A 26,690-nucleotide genomic window follows, 5' to 3' on the forward strand; every position below is an offset into this window, starting at 1 on the left:
TGCCTTCCCTCAGTACCTTTTTCCAGCTCTCAAACCGCTTCTTAGACTTGCAAATCTGGACTTTGAAGTAGCACTGCCCTGCTTCTTTTGTCAGGGAGAGGGAGCCAAGGAGGAGAGAAGCCTTGCAGACAGCTGTTAAAACCACCATAATTCTTTCATGTTAAATGGATTAGCCCTCACTGGCCTGGCAATGATGCTGTTGTGTTAAACTAATTTATGTTCTCTGCAGTCCAACTTTGCCTCCTTCTTTAATTTCTTTCTTATACCCATCATTTCTGAAGCACAAAGTCCAAATCTATATAATTTTGCTTTGCATCTGAGGGTAAACTTCTGTCTCATTTGTCTGGTGTCTAGCTCCCTGCTCCCAAAGATATTTCACCAGACAAGACAGGCCTCTGTTCTCACATCCCTCTATTCTCATCTAAGCCCAGATAGAATTAAATAACATGGGCAGAACGGATTATTTTAAAATGTGTGATATATGACATTGAGTTGACATTGTTTTCAAATTCTGAAACTTTCAAGCATTTATTTTAGAATTCAGACGAAATCAGTCCTCAAAGACTAGCCACAGCCCTTTTGAGCCTGTTATGGAAACTTTTGTGCAAAGCTACCAATGTTGTTTATACCTCTACTTCATGTCCCAATGTCCCCCCTATTATAGTCTGAGTGAGATGGAATGAAGGAGTGGTAGTAATGGCTAGACGACCAGCAACCACTGTGGCTATGTCAGCTCGACTCTGCAGCATCCAGGAATTCTGATTACATCTCCACTGTAGACACACATTTATTTTTTGGTTATTTGTGCCCAGGCACATTCCTGTGAGAGGACAGAAGACGGATAGCAGTTACAGTGACTCGTTCTGTCTGGGGGCGGGCAGGGTTTAGAGGACATGTGGTGTGTGTGTGTGTGTGCATGCATGTAAATTAGTTTTCATCTTCAGTCCATCTATGCTTGTGCCTTGTGCTGACACCAGAGTTGTTGAAGCAAAAACCTGAATTTGAAGTTTACCATTTGAATGAGGCATTGACTCTGTTTACATAGCTTTGGTTCTGACTGACTAATACCTTAACATCTTTACAAAAAATGTAGTTGGTAATAATTTTCTCCTGGGACCGGATTAAGCAATGGAACAGGCAATAGACATGACATCTCTCTACCCACAGCTTGTCAGGCGAGTAAGGATGGTAATTCTCAGAAGTTAACACTAATTCTGAGTGTGTCAGTCCAATGTTTGGGTTTTGTATTGCATTACTATAGCAACGGGCAAATCTGGGTGGTGGGGTTTTAGAAAGTTCATGTGGTCCTGATCTTGCGATACGGCCATACATGGTCCCAACATGATCGTGTGGATTGAACGTCGTCATTCTGACCCTCTGATATTTTGGTTTAATAGACAGGTGTTCCTTGTTATGTCTAGGTTAGTCAGTATCAACAGGGTCTTTATCATTATGTGTTCAACATTAAGCACCTGTAGGTTCTGTATGTATATAAGCAGCTTAGACTGCGGCAAAGCCAATAAACCAATTGATATCATGGTAATATACAAACCATATCAAACTACAGCCTTCATTATTGTCTGACCACTACAAGGCAAGTAACCCCTGTTACCATGACAATGGACATTAGACCAAAGAGGAATGGAAGTTATTTAGTTCAAGCAGGAATAGATAGTCCTGTTTCATTCAGATGATTCATCTCGATTGAAGTGGGATGAATAACATTTGTATTTTACATTCTTCAGATTGTAAATATCTACCCTTTATATTGCAATATCCCTCGCTAGTGTTTAAAACCATTTGCAGAATCATTTTTCTCGTTTTTATAGTACTTTTATATTTTATATTGTTAACTATTTTTATATTTTATATCTATGCTTGCACAAAACCTCACTAAACCACCCAATCGGTAGTAGCGACGGGCGGTGTGTACAAAGGGCAGGGACTTAATCAACGCCAGCACATTCCTCATCCATTTATTCCCTGTAAAAAACGATCCAGGTGCTCATGCAGGAGCTCGGTTCAGTTCAGTCTTTATTATTCTGTCTGAAATTTGGCTTGCAGCAGAACTAGACTGTGTCCAGTGATTTTTCTTTCTCTGTACCAGCACTGTGCAGGTTATTAACAAAAGAGGGAAACTCTCCTATCTTGTTTGTGCCTAGAACTGTTTTCGTTTTGTCAAGTTATCAAAAGAGGCATAATATATCATTGAAGTTAAAAAATAATTCTTACTATTTACTTTTGTACTTTTCAGAACCTATACTTTCTTACTTTTACTTGAGTAAAGGAGTTGAATCAGTACTTATACTTTTAACAGAGTCTTTTTTTACACAAGTATCTGTACTTATACTTAAGTATGTGAGTACCTTTGCCACCTCTGCATGTCTCTCACAGGGGCATAAAGGGAAACAAAGAGAGACAAAGATTTTATTTTTACATTTCTTTTACACCGAATACCCAACTTGGGAAATAATCATTATATCGGCTCGAAGTTGGTTTTCGACAAAAATCTTGAAATCATTTCCAGTTATTGATTGATGGTTTAGGAGTTCTTAAAATTCTTAGATTAAATAAACGTAATTTGCAGCTGATTTAACAATCTGAAAGCTGGTTTTGCTCTAAAGTTGTTTTGTCAAGATATTAGAGTAAGAGAATCACTCTTACTCTAGAGTTTAAAAAGATTTTAATGATTATTAAATTCCTCATCCTTATCAAAGTAAAGTTGGAGTAGATGCTGTTTGTTTTTACACTTTTTTTAAATTATTTTCCACTTATTTCAGTCAAGTATTGATTTGTCACTTTGGCAGCCTGGTCTTCTCAAGCCACAACACCTTCAGTATTGCCTGAGTTCTACATTCAGTTGAAAGCTCTTAGGCCAGTTTTAATCCATGTGTATAAAACTACCACATGTGGCTGACTGGGATTTCTCAGTGTCATTAAATCACAAAGAGGCAAAGCAGCTTCTTATTTTTCATTCTTGTCATCCTACGTATCCAGTTCATCTGTGTCACTGCTGTTTCTTTCTTTTCTTCCACCGCCTGAGTCAGAACAGTGATGATTTAAAACAAGCGCAGCAGTCGCTGTTTGAAGTTTGAGGAGCGACATTATTATGACTTCTCACTTAAAGGTCAAGTTTAGCCACAGGCATGATAAAGTAGATAGGAAAAAAGGGATTGATCGAGGGGTTAAAGGAGAGAGTGTTGAAATAACAGATTGGTCCTCACAGATGGTGCTGAGGCACAGCAATGGTCTCTGCCATAGGAGCATAATTAACACAAATCCAGTCCCACCTAAACTCTTCAAGACTGAGGCTAATACAAGAGCAATAAGAACTCATCTAGTACCAGGTCACTTACACTGCTTTTAGATTATGCACTGAACTCCAGAAATTCTCCTAAAATGATCCCGAGGGGCTGTATGTTAGGAGGGAAATGTCCAGTTAGTTAATCCCTGGAGTTTTTTCTGCCAGCATACTAGTAAAAACTAGTGGGCTAGTAAAAACTAGTGGGCTAGATAATGTCTGAGTGAGCCCATCCGAGAATAAACACTGCAAGTGAGTGGGATGTAAATCAAGCAAAACTGTGAAAAAGACAAAAAGAACACAAATATCTCAGGATTATAAAAAGGTGCCATACATGTACATGCTGACAAAGATGTCAACTTGAAAAGACAAATAGATTTGAGAGCTTTTGGCAATGAGGGCCAACGCTGCTGTTGATCTGCTGTGAAAATAAACAAGTGATTTCCATGCCTGGTTCCTGCATGCTCTACCCTGAGGCTACCTGAATGCTCCAGAGACTTTCCTATTGTTGTTAGCATGTTTGCACCGAACAGTCTCCTGCTGTACTGTTCCTGTATGAATGGCAAACTCCCTAAGAAAGTCCAGACCCAATTGCCCAAATTTTCCGTTCATGTCTGAAAACAGCTCAAAAGATAGACTGGGATCAAAATGGAATTATATCCCATTTTACAATTTGTTTTTCTCAAACCACCATGATCATACCTGCTCTTGATTATAATGTTAGTGCCACTCTGAGTCATGCAGTAGTTCTGTACTCTGAGACCAAACCTTAACTCTTACACCGCCCTGCCACTTTCCTTGCGAGTTAAGTCCACTGAGCGGGGGATCTGAGAAATTATGTAATTTCCACTCTGCCGACAGGGAGCAGGGATGATCTTTAAAAAAAATAAGTGCACTCAGGCTTTGATTAAGAATGTTTTTGTAAAGAAATCTGCCTTCAAACAGTGAGGAAAGACTGCAGTTGAGAGAAACGCAGAAGGTTTTGAACAGCCCCCCCCCCCCCCATGCTCTTTGACCTCAGGAGTCATTTGTTTTTCTTTAAACAGATTGGCTAAATGTTTGGTGCAGTGAAGCGACAAGTCAAAGTGTAAATTCTTCTGTGTTTCAGTGTTGTCACTGAAACTGTCCCTCCCCTGACCCCCTTGTGTCCCTTATCTTTTTAGACTCTTTCGCTCACATGTGTTGCCTCTTTGTCACTCTCCCATTCTCTTCCCTCCCCTTGTTACTGTTGCAAGTTTGAAGTTGTGTTGGCGGTGGGGCTGACATCGAGAGTTCAGCCAGGTGGAAGGTCAGCCATGCTGCCTTAGGGGAGAGAAGGCTTTAGATCCCTCCAAATATTTATGATTCTGCTCATATTGTGACCATAATCTAATAACAGCTCTCACATTGTTTGACAAATTAGTTTCCTTGTCATGTAGAGTTCAGCATCATGTAGAGAGAAGTGGAGTGCTCTTATTGACTTTATTTTGGTGCAGAAGTGTTGTTATACATTTCTCTTTTGTGCTGTGGGTAGAATTAGGTAGAGGGGGCCTGTCGATAAGGCTTCAGATATATACACTTCATGTCTTGATGTCATCATTCAGTGCATTGTATTTTATGTATTGTGTAATGGAGAAAGTAACTTAAACACTGGTCTGCAGACTGTCTGCACATATAGATGTATCTATCTTATCAATGATGTGTCTATGCCCATGTTCAGCCCTGCTGGCATGTTGTGTACCATAATACATGGAAGTGGAAAATGCTCTGTAAATTGTCACCACTGTAAAGTTGTTTTGAATGTCAAAAGACAGGACAGCCTCTGTATATTTCTGCCACACACATAGATGTTCTCCACACTGAAGTGATGGATGTAAAGCTGAAAAAGGTTGAGTACCAAACTATCTGCCTCTTATTTAGACGTGTGGAGAGCAGAGCCTTCCACATCCAACCGCACAAGTATACACTCACACACACACACATGCAGCCATAATGAGCTTCCACATCAGCTGTTTTCCACCAGTCAGTTTATTGTGTGCAACCTTCTATTTCTACCCTGTGCAGGAGCAGGCCTGTTCAGAACCAGTAAACAGGAACTTTGTTGTACTTCTCCCTCCTTTCAAAATCTTCTAAACAAAAATTCTTGTTGTTTACTTCCCTTTTGCATGGAGATAATTAAAAAACAAGGAGACTGTCCTGCTCTGTCTCTCTATCCTGCAGCTGCTGCACATTTGTATTGAGGGATGGGGGAACTGGCGCTGGTCAGAGGCCTTCAGCGTGGACAACGTAGGGACTCTGCTGAGGACCATTCAGTACAAAGGACGCACTGCCTCACTCATCATCAAGGTGGTGCAGCTCAGTGGTGTCCAGAAACAGGTACTGTTACTTTTGTTTTTTAAACATGCTTTATTTAATTTTAAACATCTTTCTTCCTCCTACAACCATAATCACATAAACATATATAATTTTATTTGGTACATCAAATAATGTCTGTATTTTAGATGAAAGATAATTGAGAAACAGTTACAGTCTTACAGTTGCTCTAATTTGACCAAAAGAAATTCAGTTGGTTTTTCTGGGTTCTTAATTTTTATCTCACCGTCTCATCTCAGCAACAGATGTAGTTTATTCAGTTGTCAGGTTTGGTATTTACTGTTAAAAATCTTTTGACTTAGAAAAAAATTCTAGCCACATCAAGGTGGACTCTTGGCAACTTTTTCATTGACAAGTGAAAATTTGTTGTCCATGTAAACCACAGGGGGACCAACATTTTTAACAATGCCGTGAATATATGGGATCCTGCAGATTATTTTGCTGCTAACCTGTAAAAGACCTTGCAAATGGTTTATTACCACAGAGGAAACAGCACCATGTTTGCTGTGTAATGCCTGTTGACTGCTGCTATAGAAATCTGGCCAGTTTCCCAGCACTTGTTTATGGATGAGCATTTTTAAAATCCAGTGTTGTGATTTAGTAGTTGCCCAGCTAACAACACTGTATTGTGTTTTTTTCAGTTTTTGTAATCTGTTTTATAGCACTAAAACACATGTTTATGAGCTGTAGGACCACCAAAAAAGCAATATCCCTCATCAATTCATCAAATAGATTACAGGAAATCATAAACCAGCCCAAATTTAACCATAAACCAGCGGTATTCTCCTTTTTATGCCAAGAATAGTAGTGAATAATGTTTGGATCTTTCCAAATTGCAAAAGGCAGGGTTGCTGTATTCCCAAAGATATAGAGATACCATCAGATTATAGCGGTGACAGTTTATTATACAAACAGTGTCAAGTGTGGTTCCTGTCACCCTCCCATCATATTAACAGCTATTCAACTCACATTGATATAGCAAAGGCAAAATAAGCTAGTAAATTTAAAATGTGTTAATCAAAGACTAAGTTGTCTGTTTTTTATTTATGTACTAACTGATTCATTGACTAGTCAGTGCTGAGAAATGTTCTTTATTACACCCATGCAACACGGGAGTGGTCAGATGAATTGATATCTGTAGCATTTGTCACAGCAATAGCTATGGAAGGACAAACCTTTCTGGATTTATAGGAAATTTAATTGTACATACAGTACTTTGACAGAAAAGACAGGTTTTTGGTCCATATGTGTCCGACATCTCATACTGGCTATACCAGTATTGGCTTGTGAAAAATGCCCATAAAACAAAAAAGAACCTGCATGGGATCTACAGGTAGAGTTGAGAAAATCAAACTCTGTTTATGTTTAAAGTTGAACCCTCTCTGTATTATGCCATGCACAATGCTGAATAGAAGGTGTAACAAAATCAGCTTCTGAGGACTTATAGGAGGGATTCTCCTCTTTTGTCATTTTTCTCCAGGTAATATTCTGTGGGCGGCAGGTAATGTGCAGCTACCTGTCTCAGGACATTGAGCTCCGAGTGGTGCAGCACTATGTGGGGCCTGACAGTCAGACAGTGGTTAGGGAACACTGTGATTGCCTGGAGGCTGGGGCCAAGTTGCCTTCCTATGTGCTGGAGGACACTGAGATGACAGAGCTGTGTGTGAGGGCTCGAGGAGATGAAGACTGGTCCCAGGATGTTCAGCTGGAGAGGAGGAACCGCGGCAGCAGCAGCTCTGTCGTACAGGTACACTACATGACCCTTAGGCTAACTGTAACCACAATTTGGCGCTGGAACTAATTTCCATGACCAGACTGAGCTGGTGCTTGTTTAGGGCTGTTTCCCCAAAGACCTGTCTACTTTTTACTGTTGGTTAGTTATTTGAGACATTAGTTAGTATTTTAATTGTTATTCACATGTTTGATTTTTACAGGCCTATTTTGTAAAACTTGTCTGCAGCTCTAATCTGTAAAACAATGGGCAATTCTACATTTTTATATCTGCCTTTGTTGTTAATGGCACAAGAGATTAAAGCTCGTGGAGTTAGCGTTCACATGGTTTGTCTCTAAATTTATCTCAGAATCCGATCTCCTAACAATAAGCACATGCGTATAGTCTGTAGTAGCTACAGAATTATGGAGTGGATTGTGCAGATGGAGGCTGGACGTACCACTTTGACCAACACAGGTAGACGCACACATTGCAAACATGACCACTTCCAGTCAGCTTTCCATCCACATACACACACATGTTTGGAAATGGTGACAAGACCACCAACTGTGACCGGATCCTCTTCTCCTGGGTGGCCACAGTGGCAGAGCTTGCATGTTGCTACTCACTGTTGGAGAACAAATTGAGATCTTTCCCTCAGATAGGCTTACAAAGGCCCCTAAAACATAACCCAACCATGTTGAGAGGGAGAAAATACAGTTTATGCTCTCTCATAACAACACTAACCATAACCAAACACTAGCTGATATGTGGGCACGGCAAGAGGCTTTGAAGGCATTTTCACACTGCTGGATTAGCGCCAGACGATCACATCTTCCCTCCATCCTTGCTGGTTTTGCACTTTTTAGTTTTTCTTCCTTCTCTCCATGTTCTTTCTTTGTTCCCTTCCTTTATAATGTTGTTAACGGCTAGCCATTTTACAGCTCCAGCTTCTGTGTGGGTCTGGACATCTCTGACTCCTCTCCAACCTCTGCTGTTATCTCTTCTCCTCAGATCAGCCATTCATTACACATATGGAGGCTTGGCTCCAAATGAGAGAGCTGCCTGGACTAGTAGCCGAATCCTTAGATCTCTCTATCTCTGTCTGCTTCCCATTTCACTCTGTTTTATCCCTTTCTTTTACTCTCTCGCCCCCACACACTGGCTCACCCATTGAACTTGTAGTTGTTAACTCATCCTCTTTATTTATTTCATCCTTTGGCATCCAGCTTGTCCACCTGTTCCACCCTCTAACTCTCACCTCTTTCGATGCCCGTCACCTTTCTCCTCTATATCCTGATTCTCTGTATCGGTAATCCATCTGAAGTAACTCCCCTCCCTCATATCTCACCTTCCTCCCTATCTGTTATTTCACCATTTTCTCGTCCATTTCTTTTGACAGAGCACAGCCGGTCATAATGACATTATCCCAGCCCTGAGTGTTTTTAGTGGATCAGGGTTATATGGCAGTGTGTGCCACTCCCCCCATACCAAAAAGCTGTTTTCTAATTAAGATCATATTCCCTCTGTTTCTTTTCTCTCCTCTGCTGTCCCCACCAGTAAATGAAGTCCCCGGTGTGTAGTAAACTAGGCCGCTTGTTACGTGCCTTGGCATCACTAGGCTTTACTGAGAACAGAGGAGTGAATGAGACAAACACCAGTGACACATTAAGAGTGCTCAGCCTTCGGTGGACATATCGTCAGTCTTTAAATCTTGCTAGATTTAACTGCCTGTAATGGCCCATTATCTAGCACTAACATCTGTCAGTCGCCTTAGCCATTATATTGTGTTACAGGCTTTATGGGAGACTTAACTTTAAACTACTGGCAGAAGCCAAGAAACAAAGTTTTATAGGACAAAACATGATAATTTGTCACCGATGGAGGCAATAAACATCCTGTCTGTGAGTGAGAGGCAGCAAATGCATTTAAGTGATCTGATATCCATATTTTACATTCTAATCACAAACAAGTTGCCCTTCAGCATTCCTGATCAGTCTTTCTCCTGTGAACCCTTTGAAATGTTGGTGAGATATGAGATGTACTGATAAAACTCCACCCTCCTATGTTCAGAATGACATCTTTAAAATATCTCTTGTTGCGATTTTTTGAATTGGACAGTTGGATCGATAATTACTGAGATCAATAATCTCCTTTCAGGTTCCTTGTTCCAGTGGTTCTTTACTCTATGTGTGGTGCACTCTCATCACCATTGAACCTGACTCTCACATGCAGCAGAGAGTGGTGGGTATCCTGCACACACACACTTACATAAACCAGTCCATTTTATTAGAATAGCTTAAATTCATTAATAAGCCCAAAAAATATAAACATAAAAATATTGTTTATCAGGAATCATGGCAATAAAATGATTGAACCTCTATGATTATTATCACACTCAGCTCACTATCTTTGTCACACTCAATGTGTTTGTGCACCAATTCTCACTGATGATTGCTGTGTGTGAACGCAATGTTTCAGGTTGTGTTCAGTCCACTTTTTGTCATGAGGAGCCACTTGCCGGATCCAGTCATTATCCACATAGAGAAGAGGAGTCTGGGACTGAGAGAGAGCCAGCTGATACATGGACAGGGCCACCAGGAGCCCCTGTTAAACACCGAGGCTGACCTCACCCACCATCTCACTTTCCAGGCCAGGTAAAAAACAAAAAAAGAATTCAAAAAACTATTCAAGCTTCGATACACTAATACCATGTAGTACATTGTGTTGTTATATTTTTAAGTTCTTACCCTTTAAAGCTTAAGTAGATCTCGTTAAAATAATCAGATAATTAACACTTTAGAATAAAGAGTTGTGACCCAGACTCACAATAATTTACCTTTCTAAACATCCCATGTTAACACAACTCAGGATCTCGCCTCAAGCCTGAGGCAGACCTTTATCTTCTGTCCAATCCTCTCTTTTCTGATCAGCAGGACAGATACACTGAACCATTTACATCTTTAAAGCCAGTGTTACATTATGCCATAAGCAACAAGCTCCTACTGCACAAAGGACAGAGTCTGACTCCCTGACATAATGGATTTGTCTCCATTTACAAAAGATGGAGAGACACCTACTTAAGATTCTCTCGCACAATGTTCTCGTTTCTGTGAGGCAAGATGGAGACATGATCCAGGGGGATCCAGGCACATTTTAGTAGAACAGGAAGCCAGCTTGGCAGCACCTGAGACACAGCTCAATTTCCAACATGTCAGGCTGGACCATAATTACACCTCATTTAGATACAGGCCCTAACAGAGAGCAGCTTTTTGGCCATGCATGGTCTCCATATTTTGTTTGTGTGTGGAGAGGATGTGTGTATGCACACATGTTTGCGTGGTTGGATGAGTAGTGTATGTGCACATGTGTCATTGAATTTGTGTGTGGTCTGTGTGTATGTGTCTGTCATTGTCTTTCTTAGCTGTGTGCCAGCATAAGTGTGACAGTCACCACTTCATCATGGGCAGAGTCTGTTACATACATCACTACTGCGGCTGTTACTCTGCCCCAGTTTGTCAGTCTGGGTTCTCACTTTCTCATATTATCCATATCCTCTTGTAAGAGACAGCTCTTTATACAATTCATCATAGTAGGCTCCACTTTAAGCTGCATCAATTGTTAAAATGTGTGGCTGCATCAAAATTTGCCCATAAAATAAATGTCATGTGTCTGTAAGTCATATGTAGGTTATATAGTTGAATAACATCACAACTATACTCTGTGTGTCATGTCTTGTACATACAGTGTATTTGACAGAAGTTATGGTCCAAATAGTCTTTCAGTAACACAAGTGTTTATGTTTCAGTATAGATGGCCCCAAAGGAAATAACTACCACATGTACATACTGTATTGTTGTTGCTCCTACTGTATTTGTTATCTGTAATTTATATTGCTGTATGCAAATCCACGTCAAAAAGATCATCCCTTGGTAGCAGCCCGTGGTGGCTGAATAAACAGAATAAACATCTAATTGACTCCCCCTGAGATAGTTTTTTGCTGTAACTGTTGTGTGTTTAGATATCTGGTTGCAAAGTTTGTTTTGATTTCAGCTGCCATAAAGGAACCACAGTGGCCATACAGTGACTGGGAATACATTTGGCCCCTTCATGCACACAAAAAACAAGCTCAGAAACAATTACGTGTCTTGTCTCTCTGGATTGCAAACAGTGTTTTCTCGATCCGTCTCTTGTCTTAACTGTCTCTCACCACACAAATTTACATACTCCACTTCCTTGGCCCCCCAACACAATCCATCCTTCATCCCTCGCCATCCTCACAAGTGCACACTGCAAGCCACAATTGGAAATGTACCTTTACACATGTACATATTTTGTACGCTCACACATGTACACAGACCCACCCCAACAACCACCAAATCTCTACCCCAAACCTCTGGGACAGATCCAATCTTGAATGTTCACTGGTCAGCAGCTCATCTTTCCTTCCTGTAATTACACATAGTTGTGGGCTCTAATAGACGAGGTAGAGCGCATAGCTGCGGTCTGCGACAAAAGAGTCACAGACAAGTCTGTTATGTCCTGCTCTCCTCATATTGGCCACCACATTAGAGAACTGAGGGTTACAATCAGAAGCCTCTTCCAGCTTCCCCCCTCAGGAGCTGCCCTGGATGAAAAGCTTCCTGTCAGCGCCTTGTCCCTCTCCTCTGTGTTGCCCCAGATCCATAAGCAACAGCCCCTGTGTTCCTTTTATAGCACAATAGGCTCTATTAATATACTCTTCCCTGGGGTGAGGAGGCTGCTTTGCTTTAGCCAAGTGGAACTGGATGCTGTCTAGTGCAAGAGAAGAAGCCATTACAGTGTTGGATTTAGTTATTTTTCTCCTTGTTGTAAAGACATAATTGACCAGTGTCTGGGGCTGAGATATCCAATAGGATTATATAGTGCCATTTAGCTTTTCCTGTGATCTTTGTAAATTACTGTTTGTAAGGCAAGACAGCATGTCAGGAGGAAAACTCCAAAGAAAAGGCATATTCAAACCGCTCAAAGTTTCAGGGTAAAAGCAGAGTTCAAGCAGAGGTCAATTTAATCGTTCTGAACAGAACAATGGCTATAGTCATTTGCTGTCAAGAGATGTCTTTCTCTATAGTGAAATAAAAAAGTACACTTGAATTGTTTCTGGCGTAGAATAAGTTAACATGCTTCCAAGCCAAATTTGCTCACAAAACACACAGCAGTGGTTCAAATCGTGTGCCTTTATCACCCCAAAGGTATGTAGGTTTTCATTTCAAGCAATCTGTAATCATACCATCCACCAGAGGAGATCATCAACTAAAGAGCTGGCTTGGCAGGAGGACCTGCATGTTGTTGGGTAAAAGTGGCACATGGTTGACGATCACTGAAAGTATTTATATTTAAAAACTATTTGGCTGTGAAGTGTCTACTTCAAAAGGAAAGTTAATGTATGTGTCACATTCATGCAGGTCTTGATAGAGAAATCTGTAATAATTTTGTGATCATATTCTGCCCCTCAGGGAAGATGAAGATGCTTCTTACTGCGCTGTGCCAATCTCCACCAACCTGATCAAACAAATAGTGAATAAGACTGAAAATGAGGACAACCTGAAAGACATCCTGGCTGATTTCTATGGTCCGAAGACCTCTACTGAGCTGCCGTGGCCCTACATCACCAAAGATACTGACAGGTACTGCTCTGCAAATTTTGTATAATGAATGTTCATATGTCTGTTCGGGTACATACAAATATCCTCAGACAAAGTATGATGATTATTTTGCGCTAAACTTTCATGACTACTCTTGCTCTGAATCTTGAATCTGCTTAGAGACTAATCTTGACCCCAGGTGAGTAGGATAAACAAGCTGAAACTAAACAGAGGATGGAAATAATGGTCAGAGTTGTGAGCCAAATTCCCATTCACAACATCAAAGGTCCATGAGCCATAACCATGACACCACTTGATTCTTTGTAACAAGTCCACATGTATACATCTTTTTAATATTTATTATCACACTTCTGCGGAAAGTTCATCTGGCTGGTTACGATTTTATAACATCATCAAGACCCAACAGTATGTTTGCTTTTGTTTTTTTGAAATAGTAGGCTCCTTACATCTTCTCTCCTCAAAGCACAGAGTTGTGCAAGCGAGTCTTTCGTGGGGGAGCTTCTCTTTATTGCTTACTCTGTTCACATAATAAAACAGTTAACTGCAAAGACAATGCAGAGCCATGCATCAGACATTAGCAGCAATCCCTCGGCAGTCCCCACAGACTGGAGGTTTAAGCTGTCATTCTGTCACAGTCCCATGTTCTTACACAAGTCACAAGGCCTTGCATCCAGTTAAAACTTGGCACAGGTTTACAAAACGTACAGTGTTTATACTGTATATGTGCATATCTCTGCAAGTGTGTATACAGTATGTGACCCATGCATAAGTTTACATATACTATCGGGCAGCACACAATTTTGGATCCCTCCACATGTGTCACTCTGGAACTCATCTTTTGTCACAGAGCAATCACATCTTGATAGCAGCGGTAGAGGACGTGGCCACATGCTCTCCCACAGGCTCCAAATTACAAAGAGAGCCTGTGGTTGCCTGGATTTCTCTGCTCTCTATACATACACAATCACCCACAGACTGTTGCCCAGCACATTTGTACACACTCATAACATTATGTTGCATATGCACACTACCATATGAATTGTTCACCTTTAAATGTCACATACAAGGTGTCAGCTCAGGGCTTCTATCTGCTGTCTGGTGTTGAGTTTCTCCATTAGTCAAGCCTGTCTCTTCCCTGTGAGACAAAAGCCCGAAGGCCAAAGCATATTTCCCATTCTGGAAAGTGGCAAAAACCCAGAAATCTGCTACTTAATGTTCTTAAGGAGCAAAAGGAAAAGAAATGGTAAGAGAAAAGGGGAAGAAGTGTTATTAAAAGATTAATAGCACTGATCACTATCTCTAAACACACTCAGAACTTGGACAGCAAGTGAAACCCACAGTTTAATTTGTATATTTTTCCTTATTGCTGACAACAGTGACACAGTTTGCTGTGTGGAGACTGTTCAGTCTCCATGGCACAGCAGGCGAACCAAACCAAAGGAAGTCCTTGGCAGAGAGTGTGTAAATATTGTGTCTTAAATGGACAGGGGAAGTTGAGAGTGGTAAATGTTATTTTTTCTTTCTATGGTTGATTTTTAGTGGCAGCAAGGCACCTCCACAATCATTAAACAAACATCTTGTAATGGTTGGGTTTAGGGTGAGCTCAGGCTTGAGGCCGTTTGTGTTCAGAGTGGTGTGCCTCTCAAACTTCACACTTTTAAAACTCTCAGCTCCAGTTCTGGCAGGTTCTGAAAGAAGCTGCTGAGCACATATCTTTCAATTAGCTTTTGAGTGAGCACTCTAATTTGATTAATGAGTCCTGCACTCTGCTGCCCTCAGCCTTGAGGTCACACACACAAACAGAGCAGTAACTTGCAAAGAATAACTATCCACAGTGGTTTTTGGTCCTGTTTCTCAGCAGGAAGTCTCTGGTTATGTGACAAGTTTGAGATGGCAGGTTGGTAGGTTGAGCAGAGTTGAAGCGGCCTTGAGGGAATGGGAAGACTGGGTCGTCTTTGATGGGTTTGAACTTCAGAGTAAGTCTGAGAGAACTGTTTGTTTGGCTCTCTTCTGGCACTCTGTACTGTTTAGGGCTCACAAGACCATGATTACCATGAAATGACTGCTGTGACAGTAGTTTGCTGGAAAAGTGGTTGTGTGTTTCTGTCTCACTGTCTGTCTGTCTGTGTGTCGATATGACCATGTGTGTTCCTAGATGGTTTGTCAACTGTTCTCTCTGTTTGTATTGCATAACCAATTCACAGACAGTTTTTGTTTAGCTTGTGTGACTGTTGTCAGTGGGTTAATGGTCTGCATATTACAACAGTCTGAGAATTGTTTGTTTATATATGACACATTTAAATACCTGTTTAAGGCTGCCTGTGGCTGAGTATTTGACAGTGTGTAAAACATGTCCACAGTACAAGAGCAGACAAAGGAAATGCTATAACTCCTGGTGATTGAGCAGAAACGTGTTGATTACCAGTCTGCACTGACAGTAATGGTTGTTTATCAATAATGCATTACAGGTAGCTGTGTGTCTGTCAAAATGTATATGTCATTATAGATGTATGGTATGTCTGAAATGTCACCCATAGCGCGACTGCTATAGCTTATGTAAGAAAAAACAGGCGAGGTTTGTTCAGCATGTCTCCCTGCTTGTCTGTGGTCTTGTCTGGACGGCAGCAAGACTATTTTATTGTAAAGACAAAGCTTCCAATGGCTCTGACTGTATAAGTGGATCAGGATTTTCTGTTTTAATAGTCCTTTTCATTGCCATTTTTTATCATCATTATTAGTTTAGATAAACAGAAAAGACGTCCCTTTTCTCCCAAATAACACCTAATTCCTGATAAGACCAAACTTGATATAGAAAAAAGTGTAATATGCAACATATACTGTAAAGACGTGTGATATAAAAAACAACACATATTCAATCCAGTCATTATCCTATTCTTCCTATTAATAACCATGTTAGTCTTACACTAACACAAATGACCAGCTATCTTGGAGTGATGGTGGCCATACCAAACACTCAGATTACAGTCATGCACACTGTCAAGTCATTCCTAAATTAATTACTCTCTCACTATTAAGTCAGGTCATCTCATGGCGCTGCTAGACATCTCCTTCATCCACTGGCCTCAGTAAGGTCTCTGAATATCCTTCCATTTTATAACAATTACACATGTGGCTGGAACAGACAGACATTCGTTAGCATTCGTTTCCTTACATTTCCTGTAAATCTTCACATAATTAACATAGTGTAGCTGAAGATGGGGAACAGTCACATCACTTTCTGTCAATATGGAAATCAGTTCGATATCTGGGGCTTCTGACATTCTCACATAGAGTACAATGGAGCGTGGTACAATTTCTTCATTGGATCAGTGTACTATGTTCTGTGAAATACTGTTTATCTGGGTCACTACAGTACTAGCTAAATATACTATTGCTATTATGGTGATTTCTTTGGTAACATATTCTCCCACGCAGGTCAGTGCTGGAGCCCCTTGCCCAGTGGGACAGTCCCATGCAGGTGAAATTGTCCTGCTGGAAACCTGGCCTAAACACCCTGCTGGTGGAGCTACTGCCCTGGGCTCTGTTAGCCAACCACTCCAAATGGGACCTCTGGCTTTTTGAGGGAGAGACCATTGTACTCCAGATACCAGCCGGCAAAGTCATTGTACCGCCCAACTTCAAGGTAGGATGCGATCTATCGTATTCTGAAACTTATACATTTAAAACTGTGACAATTGGAGCTACTGAGGCCAACATATCCACACTTTTGGTCTTAAGCTCCAAAACACATATCCTATATTTCCCATAATGTAGACTTCCCCTACAAGGTAAATTCCCTTGTCTTCCAAAATCCATGCATCTAATTATAATTTAGGCTTTCTTGTACAAATCTGTGGCATTTAGTCCAAAATCAAGATAACCCTGTGACAACCATGAGGGTTATTTCTTAGGCTTTAGATGTCTCCCTCCAGATCCACCGAAGATATTATACAACAGGACACGTAAACTACACTTCATAGTTCATATGTAATATGTATATACCACAAAAACAAGCTTTTTGTTCTAATTTTTCCTTTACTAACTAGATTTCTTATATAGCACTTACACACCATTTTCTATGCTATTGTATATTAAACGACTCATATTACATAAATGTTGATTTTTAAATGTTTCCAATCAGGACAAAAATAATTAAAACAAAACATTACCAGCTGTGCACTGAACAAGTCTCAGTTGGTTCAGGATCTTCAGATATCTTAATATTATAGTTTGGACGTAAGATATATTTTATTTTTAGATCAAGACCAGGAACTATTTCTTTTTGTGACATGACAGCTTTCAGGATGAAACCAGCTCTTTGCTCATTTTAGTCTGCACTAATCAAAAACAAAACCTGAGATAATGTACCAGAGCTGCATTTCAACTATATTCCCTGCCCTAAGTATTTATCTGCAGCCAAGCTCTGTCACCATATGCTGTAAGCATTTCTTCTCACTGGTTTCTGAGATCAGAAGAAGAGGGCTGCAGATGTTTTTTTCTAGGGCTTAGCTAGAAGGCAAAGTTTCAAAGAACAAGTGCTGATGAAATTGCCTGTGAAATTGAAACAGATAAAGTCATGTTTCCATAGCACCCTGCTATTTATCAATTAACAATAATTAAGAGAGTACTTGGTCTCTACTGTGACTCTGACAGTCGATTGGTTTGAGTGGGGGGGGGGGGACGTCACTCAAGCATCTGCAACACAATGATGGATTTTATAAACTCCTCAGTTGCCAGGACTGTTTGAAAAGCTTTGCAGGGAACATGGACACTGTCAGGGAATTTGGGCTGAGTCACTAGCAATGAGGCTACAGTTGACCCTAGTATGTGGCTGTTTCCAAAATGCAATCAAACACAGTCAGTTTTAATAATAAGATTTCCCTGACACGAGTGACAGTGATTTGACCTCTGATTCCTTTCTCCCTTTCTCATTCTCCTACTCTCACCCTTCACATATTTCCTGCTGTCCCCCCCTCTTTGCGCCCGTTGTACCCCAAATCCAGGAAGCCTTCCAGATCGGTATCTACTGGGGCCCTCACTAACACCGTCCACAGAAGTCGACAAGCATTCAAACTAGTCCATGACTTGACTTCTCCTCGATGAAAGAGGGATCAGTATCAGAGGTGGTCACTTTGGATGATGAGGGATGTGTAGAGGCAGACATCTCCCTGGGAGCCTTCCCTGGAAGACAGAAGGTGAGAAAAAAACAACGGCCAAAACTTAAAGCTGGATGAAAGGTTACATCACCACTCCTCTTTCCATGTCCTGATATTTAAAAAGGGTATTCCATTGGGTAGTGCAAAAAAACAGTTCACAAGAATTATCAAATCAAGACAAATTAGTCTTTTAATGGTTGTAATATTCAAATGCATTTTACATTTTCTTGTATGTTTATTTCATTACAATGTGGTTTTCAGCTTTTTTATTCATGAGCTTGTTTTCTACCACTATCCAGCTGTAATAAAAACCAAACAGTTTACTTGTTTAGATATATACTGATACCAGATCACAGATATAATATATGTTACTTAGTAAAACAGAAATAAAACACCATTTAAGTCAAATCAAGAAAGGTTTGTTTTATCAAACCAGGAGGGAATACAATTATTGCTTGAAATACTCGTTTAACGTCATTGAATTTTACATTAAGGCCATTGATGGTACCATGGAAATGTTTTTAGTACAATGAAATATAAAGTTATTTTTTTTAGTAGAGTAAACAGATAGCAAGTAAGTGATTTTTTTTGGATGCATCTTTCATTACTGCATCAAATTTATTAGCTCTTCATCTCACCACATTAAAATCATAACCAGATCTATCAAGTAAATGTAACTCTTTTTTTTATCATCCATAGCTGACAGTTTAATGACTGCTGTTTCCCCTGTAGCTGTGTCAGTTCTGTGTGTCGTCTGTGGTGAGAAACGGCATCCAGATCCTACAGATCGAGGACAGAACGATTCTTGTCAACAACACTCCTTACACAGTACAGTGCAGGCCTCTGCTGACTGACCACGCACTGGGAACTGGTGACCAGGTATGGGCATGTCACATGAGCACTTTTCTCTTATCTGTCAACCTGAAATATCTTGAAAGAAGTTATACTTTGATTTAATGAATTAATCAATTCTGGGTTATTTTGTTAAATATCAGACACCTAAATACAGAATCTTTTTTAGGTTTATTTCCCAGCACCTTTCTTAAAACATGCAAAACAACTGCTTGATAGAGTATTAGTCACAGGGCTTCTTGTAATTAACAGGAAGATATTAACTGCCCAGTGTCGAAGTCCCCACCATCTTAATTCATTGCTGCATCTCTCTAAAACAATTTGAAACTAGAATGGCACTCAGTGGAGAGCATACCTCCACCAAAGCCCAACAGTCCCCAATTTGTCAAGCTGCACCAGGTTGCACACACTTGTAGATATCTGGTCCCTTAATTTGCCAGATCTTTTTCATCAAGATCGATGAATTATTCCCTGGGAAAAAGGTAAAAATGTTGAAAAGCAACCTATCTCACAATGTTAAAGAACGTGCTCAAAATAATCCCTGTATTCACCCCCTGATCCGGATCCCCACCAAAATTGAATGGGTTCCTGCCTGACCCATACTGCATCGGTTTACTTGATTTCATGGAAATATGTTCAGGTGTTTTTTGTACTCTTGCTAACAAACAAACCAACAAACAAACAGACAGGGTTGAAAACAACCTCCTTGGCAGAGGTAAAAAAGCTTATCCTGGACCCATAGCTTCCATTCCATACTGTTACCTTATAACCATAGAGCCTGTGTCTGTATGTGTATGTGTGTGCGGTTTTATGGTCCTGCAGCATGTCAGTCCTGTCCAGCTGATGTTTCCATGGCTGTTTAGTCCTTACGCACATTACTCACACATCCAACACACCACCGCCACACACATGCACTGCAGGGATGTAGCAAGCCGTTTTCCATCAGCTCATCTCTCCTTTCAACATTCTCACAATATGGCAATGGCACTTCACAGGGACATTAGACAAACACCCAGAATTGAATGCAGGTTTCCCTTCTCACTTTCATCTGCTGCTTGTCCCCAAAGAGACTAACAATGTAGTGATGTCATCTAACGAGCCTTCAGATCCCCTTAAAGAAGGATGGCAGAGCTTGCCAGTTGCCACTAATTGACTGAAAAACTTTTTAAAAAGAAAAGAGCCCAACAGAAAAGAGCCCAACAAAAAATAGCGGGCACTGGGCTTAACAATAACACAGACCACAAACAAGGCTAGGAATGCCTTTTTAGTTGGTCTATTCATCATGCTTAGTGCCTAATCCCCACAGTCCTCAACTACTCCCTGCGCACAGGCTGCTAACCCATCACAGCAGGGCTTCTCTGCTACCAATTTAGCACTAAGCTGAGTGGGAGAAAGAGGAGAGTACAATAACAATGTGGTTTTACCATGTATCTTTTGTTATAGTCACTTGTGTCCTCTGTCTTTCCTTTTTTCTTTGCCTCCATGTCCCATTCTTATATCCGTTTTCTTTTGCAACTTTTGTCCACCCTCAAATTTTTTCATATTTGCTCTCCTCACCTCTTTTGTTTTCATATTCTTTCTTTTCCTTCCTCATTGTTTTCCCGTTTTTAAATATATTTTTTTCTCCCTTTATTTTCCTCTCCTCTGCCTTTCTCTTCCATTTCAACATGTTTATACTATGTCCTCTCTCCAGGCCTGTGAGATACAAGAGACGTCTGTGTTTAGCCTGGCTCCCTCTGAAGAGTCCTCCCTGGCCAAGCCCAGCTCAGTGCCATGCTGGGACCTCCTCCAAACCAATGTCCAGGGAAAGGTGGAGTACCCTTTGCCACTCAGATACATGCTCTTCAGCTTGTTTCCCAGGCCTGATGCCAGAGTTGGATCTGCAGCATGGAGCCTCCCTGCTCCCATCCATCCAGACTTCCCCAGGCAGAGTTTGTCTGTTCCTGTGGGACCAAGCTCTGGGTTTGGCCTTAGCAGCAGGTGGGTGAAGCAGAGCATTTGTGGTTTGCTGGCTGTGACAGTTCATTTAGAGCAGGGTTTGAACCCCAGCTGGCACAGGACATCAAGCGGTGAGGCACTGGAGCTAGTCACAGCTTGTTAAACATTGGAGATGGAGCAAAAGAAGAAATGCCCTCAACATTTCCACTGTCAATCCCTCAGCTTGTCTTGTGCGATTGATCTTTCTCAGTCAATATGATGTCTTTCTTTCTTCTTACTTTCTCTTTCTTTATTGGTTCTTTCTGTTTGAAAATCTAGATTTTTCTTTGAATCGCTTCAGCTACAGTAGTCTGATTAGATAGCTTTTGGGACAATTTCAGTAAAAATATAGTGGTATATACAATAAGTAGGCCAATGTGCATTTAATCATTCTCTTCACGAATACACCTCTGCGTTCTGGTTTTTGGCTGGCCAGCAACGTTTCCCTCATTTACTGTAGGAATTCTGATCTGTGTGTGGTTAGAAAGGGTTTGGAGCTTCCTGTGAAAAGTTTAGTTACGGGTTAGATTATTTATTTTTTCATTTGTTTTGCAGAGCCATAGTACTTACATATCAGGAACACCTTGGGGTGACCTACATCACTCTGAATGAGGACCCCTGTCCACGCATGCTGATCCACAACAAGTGTCCTATCCCTCTGCTGCTGAAGGAAACTGTCAAAGGTAAGAAGATCGATTGCTGACTGGAGCGGACACCTCTCCTCTCATCTCCTCCATTACCCAGATCTACTCAAGCCGTTCCATGTACTTTGCTCTGAACAGAACTTACTATTTTTTACTTGTAAAGCTCTTTGAGTGGTCATCAAGACTAGAAAAGCACTATATATATACAGACCATTTACCATTACTTACACTATTATCTGTTATATTATCTGTCATAGAAACTCCAAGGACTGAGGTGCACTGCCGTCCTCTGCCTGCCAACTGTTCTCTGCACCATGAGCTTCATCACCACTTTTCCAGTTTCCCTGAGTGTAGGCAGAAAGACATGTTGCCCACACTGCTGCTGAAAACCACCTCAGACCACAGCACCACTGACTGGACTGACCCCATAAATATCAACTGCCTCGGCACTCAGGTACAACAAGCATGCATGCACGGTATACAACAAAACTGAGTACACTCCAAGTCAGTGTCACTAAAATGTTAAGTAATTACAAATCCTGCTCTTTCATTTAAATTTTGTTTATAGCCAAAACAGAAATGAAGCTGATTAATTTGAAAAACAGAAACAAGGGAGATTTAATAGGGAATATTGTTTGCCACCATTTCCCGAGGATGACTACTGTGTTTTCTGTTATTCCTGTTGTTCAGCCTATACCTCCTAGCACTGCTGCTACTGTGTTTCATCTTGTGTTTGGTAGCCTGTTAACCATCTTGTATCCTCTCTTGTCATAGTGATGCAAATGGCAAGCACATTGGCAACTGTGGGAGGAAATTATTTTTATTGTTGTGCTGTAGTATTTTTTGTTGATTAGTGTCAGATCTGGAGTCAGAGATACCTGCAAAATATGAGAGAGAGAGAGAGAGAGAGAGAGAAACTATGACAAAAAGTGATGGGAGTTCCCCCAGCAGTGACAATACAAGGCTAGGATACTCTTTAAAGCTGCTTTCAGACATGCACTGGACTCCGCGGGTCCTCCGTAGATCCTCCGTATTTTCTCTGGAGGAGGTGCATGTGTGAACGCAAATCTCCGCCTGGCCTCCATGTATAAAGTCTGTAGAAATCCGGATGAAGTTGATGTGTGAAAACAGCAGGGATTCACCACGAGCGAGTGGGGTTGATGATGCTTCTAACACGCAGCAGAGGCAAAAATGAAAAAACAAACAAAAAGAAAACAAATATCTCCCAGTGAAAAAGCAGTGACACACACAAAGAAAACACCGACGAAGATGTCAAGACAGTTTGTGGTGATAAGAGCTGACGATGGTGTTGGGGTGCTGTAAATGTGATCACGTGATTTACGCAGCGGAGTTGATACATTACTTCCTGCCTCTGTCTGCTGCACCTGGCTGGTCCACCTCTCACCTGAAAGGATTTGTTGCTGTTGTGAACGTCTGTGCAGAAAACCTCCAGCTGTGTTGTGCATGAGTAAAAGGACGAGTAAACTTCGTAGCCAATTCTCCAGATTTTACCCGAAGGTCATGTCTGAAAACGGCTTAAATATATGATGGGGCTTGATTATTAAGGGCTTTGTATGTGACAAGCAGGATTTTTTATTCTATTCTGAATTTTACAGAGAGCTGATGCAGAGAAGCTAAGACAGACTTTTCACAGACTTACTGGGACATCCTGATAATAAAGAGTTACAGTAATCCAGTCTAGAGGTAACAAATGCATGGACTAGTTTCTCAGCATCCTTCTGAGACAGGATGTTCCTAATTTTCATAATAATGCGCAGGTGGAAGAAAGCTGTCCTAAAGACTTGTTTTATATGTGGGTCAAATGACATGTCCTGATCAAACATAACTCCAAGGTTCCTCACAGTGGAGCTAGGGGCCAAACTAACACCATCCAATGTGACTATCTGGTCAGACAGGGATTCTCTGAGATGTTTAGGGCCAATTACAATGAGCTCAGTTCTGGATTTAGAAGTAAAAAGTTCTGAGTCATCCAGGCCTTGATGTTCTTGAGAGATTTCTGGAGTTGAACTAAGTGATTAGATTCATCAGGCTTCATAGATATGTACAGCTGAGTGTTGTCTGCGTAACAATGGAAGTGTTTTCCTTTCTGATAATATTGCAGGAAACAGATACAAAGTGAGAGGTAACAGTCCAAGTACAGAACCTTGTGAAATTACATGACTAACTTTTGTTTGGATGGAGGAGTCGTTGTTAAAATGAACAAATTGTAATATACAATTTACAATTGTACAACTTAAACAATCCTAGTGCTCTGTTTAATCCTTAGTGTTCCAGTCTCTGTAAAAGAATCTTCAATCAATCAAATCGATCAAATTTTATTTGCATAGCCCTAAATCACAATTTGTCCAATAGGGCTTAACAAGGTGTGACATCCTCTGCCCTGAACCCTCAACAAGAGTAAGGAAAAACTACCAAAACAGGGGGAAAAAACCTAGAAACCTCAGAGAGAGCCACATGTGAGGACAGAAGTGCAATAGATGCGGCGTGTAACTGAACACATCAACAAAATAACAGTATTTACTACATTGATTAGAAGAAACCATTTGTAACATAATGGAAAATTGTGCCCATGTTTAATGTTTAATCTTATGATCTATAATGTCAAATGCAGCACTAAGATCCAGCAGGACACGTATAGAGACAGTGCTGTTTCTGTGCTGTGATGGATTCTAAATCCTGGTTGAAAGTCCCTAATCTTCAAACAGGCCATTCTTGTGCAATTAATCACACAATCCAGGTTCTTACTTGTTTAGGCAATTCTTCACCATGTTGGACCCAACCCAGGCCAAAACTGAGGAAGCTGTGGTGCGTGTGTGTGTGTTTTTGCTCTGGTCAGTGTAATATTGTGTGTTTAGTACGGTGTTACGGAGGTGGGTGTAAGGTTTGGTGTTGTGTCTAGCCAGCTGTAGGCTGGGGTTGAGGTTGAGGCCGTCTATCTCTGGTTACTGCGAGGTCTGAGTCTGACCTATGTGGTAGGGGTGAGAGGTTAAAGGTCAGACTTGTTATGACTGCTCAGCAAAGTGTTCAGCAGGGATCTGTTTCCTTTCGTAACATGAGGGACTGATCACTCTGGACCTAGAGTGGTGGAGGCTAAAGTCAGACACATGCATGCTCTGAAACACACATGAAGAATAATGTAAAGAATACTGAGCTGCAAATCTACTCTATGTTTATTAAAGGTGAAATGCGCCTCACTCCATCTTTGGCTGTTTGAGTGTCATTCCATCTCCCTACAGATTTGTTTTGTGATGTTGTTCAGGTGGTGTTCCTGCCTGGTTTTGGGTGTCTCTACATTGATGTCGTGCATGAGAGGGGTATCCTGGTTCTGTCTCTGGCACCAGAGGGCAGTGTGGACACTATAATCAACCAGCACAACAGGTATGTGTGTTCTTGTGCTCTGTGTTTATGCTTCCTACATATTGGAACCATAATAAATCATCTGTGCATGCACCACATACCACTTTGCCTTTTACTGTTTTAAAATTGCTTTATAATCATTAATTTATAATAATTTACATTTACATTTTCATGGAGCAGCAGTTACATGCAGAGATATACATCACTGTCACCACAGGAGGGTGCTCAAACCTTCTTATATTGTCTTGAGTGACATTAGTTATGCAGGAAAAACATGAGTAGAACATGATATTATGCCCTGTAACCTGAGAAAACACATGCTGATAGACAATACACAAACTAACTAGGAAATCACATTCATTCATTTGGCAACACATGTGCAGCATTTATAAAAATGGGTGATAAAACAGAACCAAATATGGAAATGCAGAGCAAATACTGCTTTCCTGCTGCACATGGCAGATTTATTTAGATGTTTACTTAACTTGATTGTGTTTTGTCTATTTGCAGGGGTATTCTTAAATTACAGTTGGTCGAGCTCTAAGGGTCACTGTATTACCGATTTAGTCCATTACATCAACACATTACTGCTTTGTAATTTGACAAAATAGAAAATGAATGTAATGACTTGAGGTAAATGTAAACAAATTACATCTGTGGTCATTGTTAATCTGCTGGTTCAGCACAAGCTAAATGATTTTGGCTTCTTTATTCTCTAATAATCAAACTAATCATGGTTAAAACTTAATTATATTTCACATGGAGTTTTTTTTACTTTTAGACAACAAAAATTATTTAAGTTATGACATCCTGCTAAACTTGCATTTTTTTTAATTAATTTCATCATGTCATTGTATTTTCACATTTATAATATCTGTATTGTTTTCAGGTCTTTGAAGCTGTCCTTCAGAGTTCTCCTGAGTGAGACCAGTGTGGCTTTGAGTGATGACATCACGAGTCCCTCTGGTTCTGTGGAGCTGCTTAGACTCACGTTGACTAAGCTGCTCTTCAGTCTGGCTCCAGAACCTACGTCCCTTCCCCTGGAGCTGAAAGTTGACCCTGGCCTGGAAACAGCATCCATCTCGGCTCTGATGCCTGATACCTCTCTGATTGAGGTCTTCTGCTCCACTCTGCAAATAGACAACCAGCTTTATAACCGGGCGAGTTTCCACTTCCCCGTGCTGCTGTGCCAGGATCAGAGAGGGGGAGTTGATCCCGGGGGTCCATGGAGCAGCGATGCCAGCCCCACAGATTCTCCTGAAGCCCTGGAGGAGTTCAAACACTCCTGTTTTCTGCAGCTCAGGGTGACGCTGGCTGGAGACAAATGCACTGTGGAGGAGGTTGGTTTGGATTAGCTTTTTCTTTGTCACAGTAGACTGCTGTTTGATAACCTGAACATTGACTTTGAATCAATTTGTCTTCTATCTGTCAGTATTTTATAAGCACTGTTTATCTACTCAAAGCACTGTAAGCACCTACCTGGGTATCTCTAACCCCAGTAATCATACAGTACACCCTAGCAACAACAGAAATAAAGTCAACACAAAGTATAGTATGTGGGATTATGCAATTTCTTTATTAGTTTAATTACATAACGAGTTTAACACATAGTAATAATTCAAATGGAAATTGTTTTACGACTGCATTGACACTTAAAAGGAAATCACCCTTTTT

At 40.8% G+C, this 26,690-nt stretch overlaps 1 protein-coding gene across 1 annotated transcript in view; it reads left to right on the plus strand.

Moving 5' to 3' along the window:
• LOC117776523 (vacuolar protein sorting-associated protein 13B-like) overlaps positions 1–26,690 on the plus strand; it is a 312,145-nt gene that overhangs the window by 274,349 nt on the left and 11,106 nt on the right. The window contains 15 exon segments of the mRNA XM_034610493.1: positions 5,501–5,656; positions 7,134–7,400; positions 9,525–9,608; positions 9,846–10,021; positions 12,860–13,030; positions 16,445–16,652; positions 18,013–18,045; positions 18,047–18,107; positions 18,110–18,204; positions 18,898–19,044; positions 20,711–20,997; positions 21,550–21,677; positions 21,896–22,092; positions 24,919–25,037; positions 25,906–26,356. Coding sequence (XP_034466384.1) covers positions 5,501–5,656; positions 7,134–7,400; positions 9,525–9,608; positions 9,846–10,021; positions 12,860–13,030; positions 16,445–16,652; positions 18,013–18,045; positions 18,047–18,107; positions 18,110–18,204; positions 18,898–19,044; positions 20,711–20,997; positions 21,550–21,677; positions 21,896–22,092; positions 24,919–25,037; positions 25,906–26,356 — 2,580 coding nt within the window.

The sequence above is a fragment of the Hippoglossus hippoglossus genome, chromosome 16 (assembly GCF_009819705.1).
Source record: "Hippoglossus hippoglossus isolate fHipHip1 chromosome 16, fHipHip1.pri, whole genome shotgun sequence".
In the NCBI taxonomy this organism is placed as follows: Eukaryota; Metazoa; Chordata; class Actinopteri; order Pleuronectiformes; family Pleuronectidae; genus Hippoglossus; species Hippoglossus hippoglossus.